Consider the following 14,104-nt stretch of genomic DNA (forward strand, 5'->3'; position numbering starts at 1 on the left):
CTTAAAAAGGACAATATAATTGCTCTCTTTTCAGAATATTTTCATTGGATGTTATATTTTTTTCTGATTTTTCCATGGATATTCTTTGAAATTTCCAAGGTTTTTGCTCAAATAAACCTTGGAAAATTCCTCTGATGCCCTTAAGTAAGAATCCTTGAAAATATAACAGTATTCCCAGTTGGTGAGAAACTTTCTGAGGTTTTCATTTAAAAAAACCTTGGAAAACAAACCACGGAAATACTTTAAAAATCCTTGAAACGTTCCAATACTCCGAGGTCACTCATTTTCCAAGGTTTTTCTAAACAAAATCCTCGGAAAATTATTTTACGAGGTTTTTATTCTGAAATCCTTGGAAATCGTTCCAATACTCCGAAGGTCACTCATTTTACAAGGTTTTCTAAAAAAATCCTCGGAAATTATTTTACGAGGTTTTTATTCTGAAATCCTTGGAAATCGTTCCAATACTCCGAGGTCTTACTTTTTACGAGGTTTTTTTTTTAAAAAACTCGGAAATTTTTTTACAAGGTTTTTCACTCTCTCCCTATTTTTCCAAGGTTTTTTTAATAGCAAAGTTTTGCATTTTCTTGTTCCAATACTCCGAGGTTTTTTTCCAAGGATTTTGAGCCAAAAACCTTGGAAAATCTACACCCGGGTGTTACAATACTGGGTAAACCCAAAAGCCCCCATCGTCACTCCGTACAATTTAGTCTTTCCTTTGCTCTTGCACAGCAAAGGTGTGCCACCGTCATACTAAAAATAGAACATACAAATATTAAGTGTTGACTTTAGGCGTATTTTTGCATCATACCAACACTCCAGAATGACAAATTAGGCTGTGCAAAGTAAGCCAAAACTATTATTTCATTCAATGCCTGTGACGTTATTCAGTGCCTTAGCTTTGATACTCTTGTTTGCTCTATATATTATGTTCTGTTAATATATTGGCATTTGTCTGATACTAACCGCTGTTACCTGTTACTGAGTTTCGTCACCGGTTTTGAACTATTAACTGACCCTACCTGTTTAAACGGATAAACATGACAACCCTACTTTTCAGATGAAATGAGATTCTAAATTTCTTTAAAAAAAAGTTACTATCCAAATTTAACACATTTGAAAATACATGTATACCATTGTTACTTTTTAAAGGATTGTTGGAGCTACTATTTACCTTGCATGTGTTTGTCAAGTCTTGGTTAAAAGCACATAAAAACAGTTTCTTAAAGTATTTCACCACCAGTGCAAATCGATGGTTTTAGCATGGCTGGACTGTACTTCCTCATAGTTGTGGGTAGTAGAGTCTGAACTAAAATAGATAATGAAAACAACCGGATATTAGCGATTTACAACCCAAATATAGCGATGTTTTTTTAACTTCTAGACGTGCAAAGCTTTTATTAAATCTCCGTTCTATGAAGGACAGTAGGGGTCACTCTTAGTTAAGTTCTTTACAGCACCATCAGGTATATTTAAATCATTTAAAAGACCATTTTGTATATTTGAATTCACAAATTAAGTCGACACCAGCAAAATATATAGATTGCAAGAAGATTTTACTAGATATAAAATTGGGAGAACAGTGAAAGACCAGGGTTTTTATTGTTGCAATCTTAAACATGAAAGAAAGTATAAATTTGTTTACATTAATGAATATCCCTAGCACTGGAAGAGAATATTTAGCGCATGCGCAATCTTGTTGGGCAGTAAGTGAGATCTATGCAACAATGAAGAAATATATATCAAACATGTCTGAAAAATAATGTGTAATTTAAGTTGATAAAGATAGTGAGGTATCAACCCAGCATCTAATCTATTGCATAAATTATTTAAGAATTGACAAATTACATTTATCCCATTTAATGAAGCCATATCCCGGAACTATGCACGCGCCTTTTTTCTTATGAATGTTCTTGTCTTCCTTTGAAGATTTAGCTAAATTTTGTAGACCGAACGTCTGAAATGAAAGACAAGAATGATGATCAGAATAATATTAACAGGTAATCATACATTGTATTTAACTCATTTATTCTCGGTCATTTCTTTTTAGCTCGACTATACGAAGTATATGGAGAGCTGTCCTACTCGCCCCGGCGTCGGCGTCTGCGTCCGCGTCCAGATTTTAGATTAAAGTTTTGGTGCAGTAAAATATTTTTCACTATAACTTTGTCATTTCTTAAGGTATCAACTTCAAACTTCAAATATATCTTCCTTATCATCAACCACATCATATGTGACAAGGTTCATAACTCTAGCACCAATATTTTCAGATTGATCTCCCCTTGAACTTAGAATTTTCCTTAAAAAATACTATTTTTTACTGTTACTTCCTTATTTCTTAATGGATCAACCTCATACTTCAAATATATGTACCTTATCATCATCCCCATCTTATGTGACAAGGTTCATAACTCTAGCACCAATAGTTTCAGATTTATCTCCCCTTGAACTTAGAATTTTCCTCAAAAAGTACTATTTCTTACTGTTTCTTCTTTATTTCTTAAGGGATCAACCTCATACTTCAAATGTATTTACGTTATCATCATCCCCATCTTATGTGACAAGGTTCATAACTCTAGCACCAATATTTTCAGATTTATCTCCCTTTGAACTTAGAATTTTCCATAAAAAATATTTTTTTTACTGTTATTTATTTATTTCTAAAGGGATCAACTTCATACTTCAAATATGTTTACGTTATCATCATCCACATCTTATGTGACAAGGTTCATAACTCTAGCACCAATATTACAAGAATTATCTCCCCATAAACTTAGATTTTTTTACTAGAAAAATGTTATTTTTTATTATAACTTTTTTATTTTTAAAGGTATCTACCTCAAATTCCAAATTCCAAATACTTATTCCTTATCAACAATTACATTTTATGTGACATTGTTCATAACTCTTGATGCAACATTTACAGATTTATCTCTCTTTGAACTTAGGATTTTCTTTAAGAAATATAATAGCTTCTTTTCTTTTTAAGGTATCTGCTTCAAACTTCAAATATATGTTTCTTATCATTACACAAATGTTGTGTGACAAGGTCCATAACTCTAGCATGACTATTTCTAGCATTATTCCCCTTGATCTTGGAATTTATGTTAACAAATATTATTTTTTTACTATAACTTAATACATAATTATACATAATTTTTTCATAGTTTTGTCCTCCTTACTGCGTCCAGTATTTCATTAGTCGAGCTTCGCTGTCTCCTGTGACAGCTCTTGTTTGTTATATTCTAAGTTTTTTTGGAAAAAAAAAAGGTTTAGAACAAGGTGTGCAATTTAACGTTCAAGTACAAAAAAAATGTAATAATAAATGTTTCTCATTTTCTTGAAATAAAAACACAAATTTCAGTTCGGTGTAGCTTTTAAGCATTCCGACCTTCCATTTACACAACTCTCTCTTCACTTATTTTGACTTTTTTTATTTCAAGTCCCGCGCACTACCATCTCCACCGACCTACAATTATAATTCAAATAAGAACATAATATAAGAACAGCTCTGTTAATTACCTTGACCCTTTCTCCTAGTTCCGGCTCATTTTCAAGCTGTAATAAAGCAACATCCCCTTCAATTCCATTGGTAGGATCTAGTTTTGGGTGCTGCAAAAAAAGTTTCATTGCTTGAACACGTTTGTAGCAGAAACTATCAAAGAAAACATAGACTGAGATTCCCTAAAGATACACTTTTCACAATTTAAGATAATTTGAAATACAGTCAAACAATTTAATCACATGTTTTCAACATTTTTTGAGTTAGTGATTTAGTCTTAAGTTTTAATGCTGTGACTATTTCATGAATCGATACTGAAAAACTTAAATATTAACTAAAAATTTACAACATATATTAAACCAAAACCAGTTATTTAATCACTTATTTGGCTAATTATGTCCAATAAAAGAAGAAATTCAGTCTGTATTTAGTACATTCTACAGAAAACATGAGTAATGAAAGCAAACAAAAGAAATGAAACTGCAGACCCAGTTTGGTGGAGTCTGTTCACTTGAGATGATGCAAGGTGCAACATTACACCCGCTAGCATTGGCTTAAAGCAGCATGTCTCCAGATTCACACTAATTTTCATGAATTTTTTTTCAAAATGTATTCAAGAACTGTATATTTTTAGCTCCATGTTGAGAGTAAAATATCAAAAAGAGGTCAAAATATGCAAAAATAGCACTTACTATGTTAATCGTGCAGTAGAAATATGGTGATCACTACTGTCAAATAAGTCATTAATCACACATAAAATGTAAATTACTATTTCAATCTTGAATCTTTTTACTTTGCATAAAATCTTAGTTTTTTTATTTTTTTGAAATATTTTGGCTCATCTTAAGGGAGGAAGCTAAAAGTATGAAACTTACAAGTAGAACTTTCGACACTTCCATGGCTTGTTTAGATTCTTCAGTTTCATTAGCTCTGTCGTATTCACCGAGAATCACTTCAAGGAAGAATGCTCTGTAAGATATGATTTACCAGTATTTAATGTTTTAGTACCAGACGTTTTGAATGATTTTAAATTTCTAGCACTACTATAATATGAATGATTTTAAATTTCTAGCACTGTAAATTATGAATGATCTGATATTTTAGCACTGTAAAATATGAATGATTTGATATTTCTGGCACTGTAAAATATGAATGATTTGATATTTCTGGCACTGTAAAATATGAATGATTTGATATTTCTGGCACTGTAAAATATGAATTATTTGATATTTCTAGCATTAAAAATATGAAGGATCTGATATTTCTAGCACTTTAAAATATGAATTATTTGATATTTCTGGCACTGTAAAATATGAATGATTTGATATTTCTAGCACTATAAAATATAAATGATTTGATATTTCTAGGACTGTAAAATATGAAGGATTTGATGTTACTGGCACTGTAAAACATGAATGATTAATTTAATATTACTTGCACTGTAAAATATGAATAATTTGCATATTTCTAGAGCTGTAAAATATTAATGAATTGATATTACTTGCACTGTAAAATATGAATAATTTGCATATTTCTAGCACTGTAAAAAATGAAGGATCTGATATTTCTTGCACTGTAAAATATGAATGATTTTACATTTATGGCACCATAAGCTATTTTTCTATGAATTATTACAAACATGTATTTCTAGCATTGTAAAATTTGAATAATTTTATATATTTAGCTCTGTAAACTTTGACAAATGTTATATTTCTAGTACTGTAAAACTGCAAATGTAACTAGAACTATCACTAAATGTGATTAATACCCCCACAAGACTGCTTCGGAAATGAGGATGTTACTAGTAACAGAATACCTTGTAAAAGAATTGAAATATAGAGTTATGGTTGTGGGCAATTAAAGATAGTTGTGGTTCTTATATGTTGCATTTCCTTTCAATGTGGTTGGCCATTGATGAAGTTTAATTGAATTACTCTGTAATTAGTCCAGAAAGACAAAGGAAAGGATCAAAGGGCAATAACTCTATAAAAACTGAAGATAGAGTTATAGTTCTTGTGCACTGCACTTCCTCTTATTGTGCTTGACCATTGTATGAAGTTGTTTTGAATTCCAACCTGTATGTTTTAAGTTATGCTCCTGACAAGGAAAAGTATCAAAGGGCAGTAACTCTGTATTTTGTCAAAATGGAGTTATGGCTCATGTGCACTGCACTTCCTTTTAATGTCCTTGACAACTGTATGAAGTTGTATTGAATTCCAAACAGTAGTTTTCAAGTTATGCTCTGGACAAGGAAAAGTAACAAAGGGCAATAACTCTGTAATTAGTCAAGATGGAGTTATGGTTCTTGTGCACTGCACTTTCTCTCAATGTGCTTGACCATTGTATGAAGTTATATTGAATTCCAACCATTAGTCTTCAAGTTATGGTCCGGACAAAAAAGGCAATGGAAAAGTAACAAAAGGCAATAGCTCTGTAATTACTTTAGATAGAGTTATGGTTCTTGTGCACTGCACTTCCCCTTATTGTGTTTGACAATTGTATGAAGTTGTTTTGAATTCCAACCAGTAGTTTTCAAGTTATGCCCGGGACAAAGGAAAAGTAACAAAGGGCAATAACTCTGTAATTAGTCAAGATAGAGTTATGGTTCTTATGCACTGCACTTCCTCTCAATGTGCTTGACCATTGTATGTAGTTATATTGAATTCCAATCATTAGTCTTCAAGTTATGGTCCGGACAAAAAAATCAATGGAAAAGTAACAAAGGGCAATAACTCTGTAATTACTTTAGATAGAGTTATGGTTCTTGTGCACTGCACTTCCCCTTATTGTGTTTAACAATTGTATGAAGTTGTTTTGAATTCCAACCAGTAGTTTTCAAGTTATGCCCCGGACAAGGAAAAGTAACAAAGGGCAATAACTCTGTAACTCTATAACTCCGACCGAACGACCACCGGGTGACTCCTATATACCCCCCCAAACTTTGTTTTTGGGGGTATAAAAAGCATAAACTGTTTTATATTCCTTTTTTGGGCCCCCCAAAATAAGAATGATCCCTTTTTATTCTTCCTGTCCAAATATTTGGAATTTATAAACCTTACAAAACCACTTTTGCATAATTAAACATTTACACATTGACAAATCATTATACGTGTAGAGTGATATCTTAGAGTGAATGTTGATCTTTAAGCATGAAAACGTAAATGTTAGTCTTTGAGGAAGAACACAGTAACATTGAGCATGAAGACACGATTGTTAGTTTTTGAGCATTAAAATGTAAATATTTGATTTTGAGCATGAAAACGCTGTTAGATATATGTATTCATCATAAATATTACATTAGCAAAAAAATAGTTGAAGTACTTTGTTTGAATGTTTGAGACAAAACATGATTGTACAAACATTATATTTAGTGTGAGCATTGTGAAAAAAAAATGTTAAAATTTCATCAACCTTTTATCAATGTAATGGTAACCACATGTAAGAACGACCCGGGATTGTAGAAGTATACCGGATCCAATCAGCTCTTTCGACCACTTGTCAACGATATTCACAAAATATGGAAATTCCCCGGGCTCTGTTTCAAGAGTTCCAGGACCCTTTATTCGATCAGCGACCCGTCCGCTACTTACAACACCTATGAAACCTGTAAAATGAAAGTTAAGTTTTGACGAATAAAATTAAGGACTTTGTACTTTTTAATCCAGAAATGTAGGCCTGTTTAAAAAATATTCACCCTGCCTCCTCAGCAAAGAAAGTCTAAATAGGCATTAGCTCTAAACAGATGTAATAAAATTTACATGCAATTTCTTAGAATTACCAATCCTCTATATTTCTTGGGCTGCAAATAATAAAATAATAAGAACCACTAACATTACACATTACTTTTCAAAACATTATTTCAAAAGATATGTTGTAGTTGGCATACTTTGAATTTGGGACAGTCCATTCAGAGTTGAAGGGTTTTCAATAATAAGATATTAGAATATAGCTATGAACATAATAGAACAGGGATAAGCAGCCTGGCCTGACTGTATACTGATGGCAAAGGCTAATCACTTCCGGTTCCAGCAGGTTAAGGCTTAATTATTAGTATACATGTACATGTATAATGAGATAAAAGATTAAATTAAAATAATTGAAATTTTCAAAAGATTGTGATATAAAAGCTTACAGGCAGTTATTTTCTATATATCAAATAAGTGTAATAAGTTTTGACAAAGTTTATGCAGAGCTAAAGTTGTCTACTTCTTAACTTAGAGATCAAACCCAATAGTGGTCACAGCCATTTTTCTTCACTTAATAGTTCTGGTAAAAAGATTCAAGAGGGCTTGAAATGAGCTTCATGTTTTCATCATAATCAGCCTTGAACTTAAAACAAGTGTAAAACAAACCTGAGAGAAGCAAAATCGGGAAAATGTAATCCATATTTGTAAAAAAGTACACTTCAAAAGTAAAAGTACACTTCAAAAGTAAAAGTACACTTCAAAGGTAAGCTACATGTGTATATGACCCGCATACAATTACATGTCTATATACATTTGATATTATTTAAATAAAATAATAGAAAGTACAAAACTTACATTAAAACATTAAATTGCCCAAGGAGATATACGATAGTGTTTTTCTATATAATTATAATTACATATATAACCATTTCAAAACAAGATTACATCAGAATCAGTTTTATGCTTTATATTAAGTACCGATTTTATTAGCATCATTGTTATTTTTTTAATGCTTTTTTTCCCTTTCTTGTTATTCATTATTATAATCAATTATCATCCCCATAAAATGGACGCCTACAATTATTATCAATTGGTGTATTAACAACTAATTATCATCATGACCTATAAATGACCATGACAAATTGTTATGGTTAAAAAAATACTTTACATTTAAAACCTGGCCTCGTCTGTATTTTCATTGGTTGATGCACGTTCTGTGCCGGTTTCTGACCAATTAAATACCTTACATCTGAGTAAATGTCCTTAAAACCTTGGACCCTGAACTCACAAAGTCAAGGTTATAATTGAGCCGTGTCACGACAAAACCAACATAATGGCTTTGCGACCAGCATGGATCCAGACCAGCCTGCGCATCCGTGCAGTCTGATCAGGATCCATGCTGTTCGCTATCAGTTTCTCTACTTGTTATAGAGTTTGTAAGGGAACAGCATGGATCCTGATCAGACTGCGCGGATGCGCAGGCTGGTCTGGATCCATGCTGGTCGCAAAGCCATTATGTTGGTTTTGTCGTGACACGGCTCATATAATGTATTTCAGAACTATAATATTATTTCAAGCATGTATACAATATATGATATCATAAACAAAACAGAACACAATTCCTCTCACTTTTTTTATTCAAGAAATAATCACAGTCACTTCTCATAAAACAATCACAGTTATAAATATAATCTGTAAGTTATGCTTTCTTCATACATCATGCATACATGTATATATATACCAAGTGATCAACTAAAAATATGAAGAGGTATAAGAAAATATATCACATAAGATAAATGGAGTCCATTTCTTAAACGTCAGTTTAACTCTATAAATTTAACTCTTTAAACGCTAAAGATGACAACAATAGCTATTGACGGTAACAATAGCTTTAGATTATAACAATAGCTAAAGATGGTAACAATAGCTAAAGATGATAACAATAGCTAAAGATGATAACAATAGCTAAAGATGATAACAATAGCTAAAGATGATAACAATAGCTAAAGATGGTAACAATAGCTAAAGATGATAACAATAGCTAAAGATGATAACAATAGGTAAAGATGATAACAATAGGTAAAGATGGTAACAATAGCTAAAGGAGATAACAATAGCTAAAGGAGATAACAATAGCTAAATATGATAACAATAGCTTTAGATGGCAAAATAGCTAAAGATGGTAACAATAGCTAAAGACGATAACAATAGACCTTGGCCACCAGTATAAAGCTAGATCAGTAGCATTTCCCAGACTTACTAGCCAGGCTCTTCTATTAGGACATACATTTTATTTTAATACCAAAATTCCTCATATTAACAATGAACTTATCCAAATTCAAAGCTGGACAATTCCATTCTACAAATATAATTGGACATGGGCTAAAAAACGAATGTAAATTACAACAATGTTTCATTATACCCTTGACAATAATCGAGGTACTTTTGATGATAAATTGGGAAGACAATTTACATGTGTAACAAAACAACAAACCTGGTACATATATATAGAAACACCTATATGATACTTAATGTATTTTCAGAGAAAATAATGATTTATTCAAATTTTGCTTAACAGTAAGTAACAAGAAGTTTCCAGGGACAGTACAATCAATTTTTACCATAGCATGATGATGTATGAACTTTTCAAAAAGGGGAATTACTAAGTAAAAATCTATGTTAGAGCTATGAGTCTTGATAAGTGACTTGGTATCCCTTGGCTGTAGACATTTTAAAAGTTTCAAATGGATATCTTCATCTTTTATGAAAATACAATTTGTGTGCATAACTTAAATTGCCTTAAATATAAAATTATTCACTCCTTTTTTCATGCAGGCTTGAGTTATGGGAATTGTTTTAAGGTTTGATCATTGGAAAGCATATATGAAATTTGAATGACCATGAGAGATATAGCCTTGACAGAACTTTGCATGCTAAATTTTAACTAAATATTAATATGGAAGCCAAGTGAAAACTAGAAATGTGTCCATAGGACACGGATGCCCCAACACGCCACTGTTCTGTCAATCTTTTTTGGACTACATGTGCCACAAGTTGAAAACTAAAAATCAACAAAGGGCCATAATTCTGTTAAATTTGGTCGCAGCAAAAATTCCTTCCTTTACTACCATCTACACATTAAGGTTGTTCATCCCTGGAAGTTTAAGCAAAAGCTGCCATCCGGTTTAAGAGGAGTTGCGTTCACAAAATTTCTACATAGTATATAGTGAAAAAATCAACAAAGGGCCATAATTCTGTTAAATTTGGTCGCAGCAAAAATTCCTTCCTTTACTACCATTTACACATTAAGGTTGTTCATCCCTGGAAGTTTAAGCAAAATCTGCCATCCGGTTTAAGAGGAGTTGCGTTCACAAAATTTCTACATAGTATATAGTGAAAAAATCAACAAAGGGCCATAATTCTCTTAAATTTGGTCGCAGCAAAAATTCCTTCCTTTACTACCATCTACACATTAAGGTTGTTCATCCCTGGAAGTTTAAGCAAAATCTGCCATCCATTTTAAGAGGAGTTGCGTTCACAAAATTTCTACATAGTATATAGTGAAAAAATCAACAAAGGGCCATAATTCTCTTAAATTTGGTCGCAGCAAAAATTCCTTCCTTTACTACCATCTACACATTAAGGTTGTTCATCCCTGGAAGTTTAAGCAAAATCTGCCATCCGGTTTAAGAGGAGTTGCGTTCACAAAATTTCTACATAGTATATAGTGAAAAAATCAACAAAGGGCCATAATTCTCTTAAATTTGGTCGCAGCAAAAATTCCTTCCTTTACTACCATCTACACATTAAGGTTGTTCATCCCTGGAAGTTTAAGCAAAATCTGCCATCCGGTTTAAGAGGAGTTGCGTTCACAAAATTTCTACGTAGTATATAGTGAAAAAATCAACAAAGGGCCATAATTCTCTTAAATTTGGTCGCAGCAAAAATTCCTTCCTTTACTACCATCTACACATTAAGGTTGTTCATCCCTGGAAGTTTAAGCAAAATCTGCCATCCGGTTTAAGAGGAGTTGCGTTCACAAAATTTCTACATAGTATATAGTGAAAAAATCAACAAAGGGCCATAATTCTCTTAAATTTGGTCGCAGCAAAAATTCCTTCCTTTACTACCATCTACACATTAAGGTTGTTCATCCCTGGAAGTTTAAGCAAAATCTGCCATCCGGTTTAAGAGAAGTTGCGTTCACAAAATTTCTACATAGTATATAGTGAAAAAATCAACAAAGGGCCATAATTCTGTTAAATTTGGTCGCAGCAAAAATTCCTTCCTTTACTACCATCTACACATTAAGGTTGTTCATCCCTGGAAGTTTAAGCAAAATCTGCCATCCGGTTTAAGAGGAGTTGCGTTCACAAAATTTCTACATAGTATATAGTGAAAAAATCAACAAAGGGCCATAATTTCTCTTAAATTTGGTCGCAGCAAAAATTCCTTCCTTTACTACCATCTACACATTAAGGTTGTTCATCCCTGGAAGTTTAAGCAAAATCTGCCATCCTGTTTAAGAGGAGTTGAGTTCACAAAATTTCTACATAGTATATAGTGAAAAAATCAACAAAGGGCCATAATTCTCTTAAATTTGGTCGCAGCAAAAATTCCTTTTATTACTACCATCTACACATTAAGGTTGTTCATCCCTGGAAGTTTAAGCAAAATCTGCCATCCGGTTTAAGAGGAGGTGCGTTCACAAAATTTCTACAAAGTATATAGTGAAAAAATCAACAAAGGGCCATAATTCTGTTAAATTTGGTCGCAGCAAAAATTCCTTCCTTTACTACTATCTACACATTAAGGTTGTTCATCCCTGGAAGTTTAAGCAAAAGCTGCCATCCGGTTTAAGAGGAGTTGCGTTCACAAAATTTCTACATAGTATATAGTGAAAAAATCAACAAAGGGCCATAATTCTCTTAAATTTGGTCGCAGCAAAAATTCCTTTCTTTACTACCATCTACACATTAAGGTTGTTCATCCCTGGAAGTTTAAGCAAAATCTGCCATCCGGTTTAAGAGGAGTTGCGTTCACAAAATTTCTACATAGTACAGTCGACATTGTATTAAGAGACCACTCAAGGGACTGCCAAAAAGTGGTCTCTTAATAAAGTGGTCTCTCAATAGAATTCTGGAAAATTCGATACTTTTTTATTTTACAAGTCATAGATATAATAGCATCTTTTTATAAAAACAAAAACTATACAATATTATATATGTATTACAGTTTCATAATTACATTTATGCCTTTCATTTAAAAAAGTCATCAATATGTGTTTGTTTTTTTAGTAGAAATTTGTGTACAAATGTGATCTACGCTCATAATACTATCAACAGGTCATTTTGACCTTGAAACAAAGCATGTTGTCATATATTGTTAATATGTTCATACACATCTGCTGAACATACTTTCAAATCATCAGCCAGAGCTCAAGATAATTTTTCATGGAATGAGTTTTAAACTTCTTGATTTTTTCAGCAATTTATCAAAACATTTAGGTTTTAGAGATCTTAGTTTTTTTTTGTCGAAGGGTCATATTTAATGGGGTACTACATGTATTTTATAAAGCATCAGATCGATGAGCACCTACACCTTCAGCAATCTCGGTTCTGTAATGTTTAGTCCACTATACGTTTCACGATTTTATTTCGACTACAAACGATGACATTTGCTATTTACTCAGATTCAATTCGATTCACGATTTCCTCATTCAATTTATCCTGTATTATTAGTTGTCTGTCATTTTTTCGCTCGTTCCGACGTCATTCTCGATTTGATTTTCTGGAAGGGAGGTCACTCTGAGCACATGACAAAACTGTACCAATGCCGTGTTGTGATACGTTATTGCTCTGACAAAATATGTCACCATAAATATTACGATCGGAAAACTGTTTTTGAAACGATTGCAATTGTTATTCAATTCGTTTTTAAACGGCAATTACTTGTGACGGTCTAATTGACGGCCGTTTAATAGATACTTTAAGACCAATGACCATGAAAAATATTTGTTTGTTTGCTTGTACACATCAAACCTTCACGCTAATTACACCGGTGAGAATGCCCGTAGGGACGATTGTTTGTCACGGCCGTTTAATAGGTTCTTTAACACTGAATTTTGTACATTTGGACCGACATTTACTGGCCGCTGGCCGCGATATAAAATCGTCGTTTAATGGAACTAACTTATATAGTAAAAATCATCGGGAGGGATTTTATGCGGCCGCTTAATAAAAAAGTCGCTAAATAAAGGTGGACGCAAGTACGATGCCGACTGTATATAGTGAAAAAATCAACAAAGGGCCATAATTCTCTTAAATTTGGTCGCAGCAAAAATTCCTTCCTTTACTACCATCTACACATTAAGGTTGTTCATCCCTGGAAGTTTAAGCAAAATCTGCCATCCGGTTTAAGAGGAGTTGCGTTCACAAATTTCTACATAGTATATAGTGAAAAAACCAACAAAGGGCCATAATTCTGTTAAATTTAGTCGCAGCAAAAATTCCTTCCTTTACTACCATCTACACATTAAGGTTGTTCATTCCTGGAAGTTTAAGCAAAATCTGCCATCTGGTTTAAGAGGAGTTGCGTTCACAAGATTTCGGGACGTACGGACAGACGGTCGGACAGACGTACGGACACTCGGACGGACAAGTGCAACGCTATATGCTCCCACTCTGTGGGGGCATAAAAAAATGTATCATATTGTATGTTAGTCAACAAAACAAAAATATAAGATCAACAGATGTTTAAAACAATGTGTTATAATAACAATGAGTTAAACAATGTATTCACAACTGCACAGCAGCATGAATATGATTTTAAATGTTAAACATAATTTCAAAATCTATATGAGATATTTATAATGCCATGAAATCTGAATCTATGCATCCATCCAACTGTTTTTTGTTGT

At 32.7% G+C, this 14,104-nt stretch overlaps 1 protein-coding gene across 1 annotated transcript; it reads right to left on the reverse strand.

Moving 5' to 3' along the window:
- Nucleotides 1-655: 655 nt before the first annotated feature.
- On the reverse strand, nt 656-7,154 carry LOC132754461 (uncharacterized). The gene is made up of 6 exons (XM_060745089.1): nt 6,911-7,154; nt 4,375-4,468; nt 3,520-3,609; nt 1,846-1,954; nt 1,172-1,306; nt 656-750 (listed from the first exon to the last, which is right to left on the reverse strand). The coding sequence occupies exons 2-5, from the start codon at nt 4,396-4,398 to the stop codon at nt 1,221-1,223; spliced, it is 309 nt and encodes a 102-aa protein (XP_060601072.1). The 5' UTR covers nt 4,399-4,468; nt 6,911-7,154; the 3' UTR covers nt 656-750; nt 1,172-1,220.
- Nucleotides 7,155-14,104: the final 6,950 nt, after the last annotated feature.

This window comes from Ruditapes philippinarum, unplaced genomic scaffold, assembly GCF_026571515.1.
Source record: "Ruditapes philippinarum isolate M1 unplaced genomic scaffold, ASM2657151v2 ctg2381_1_1_1_1, whole genome shotgun sequence".
Classification (NCBI taxonomy): Eukaryota; Metazoa; Mollusca; class Bivalvia; order Venerida; family Veneridae; genus Ruditapes; species Ruditapes philippinarum.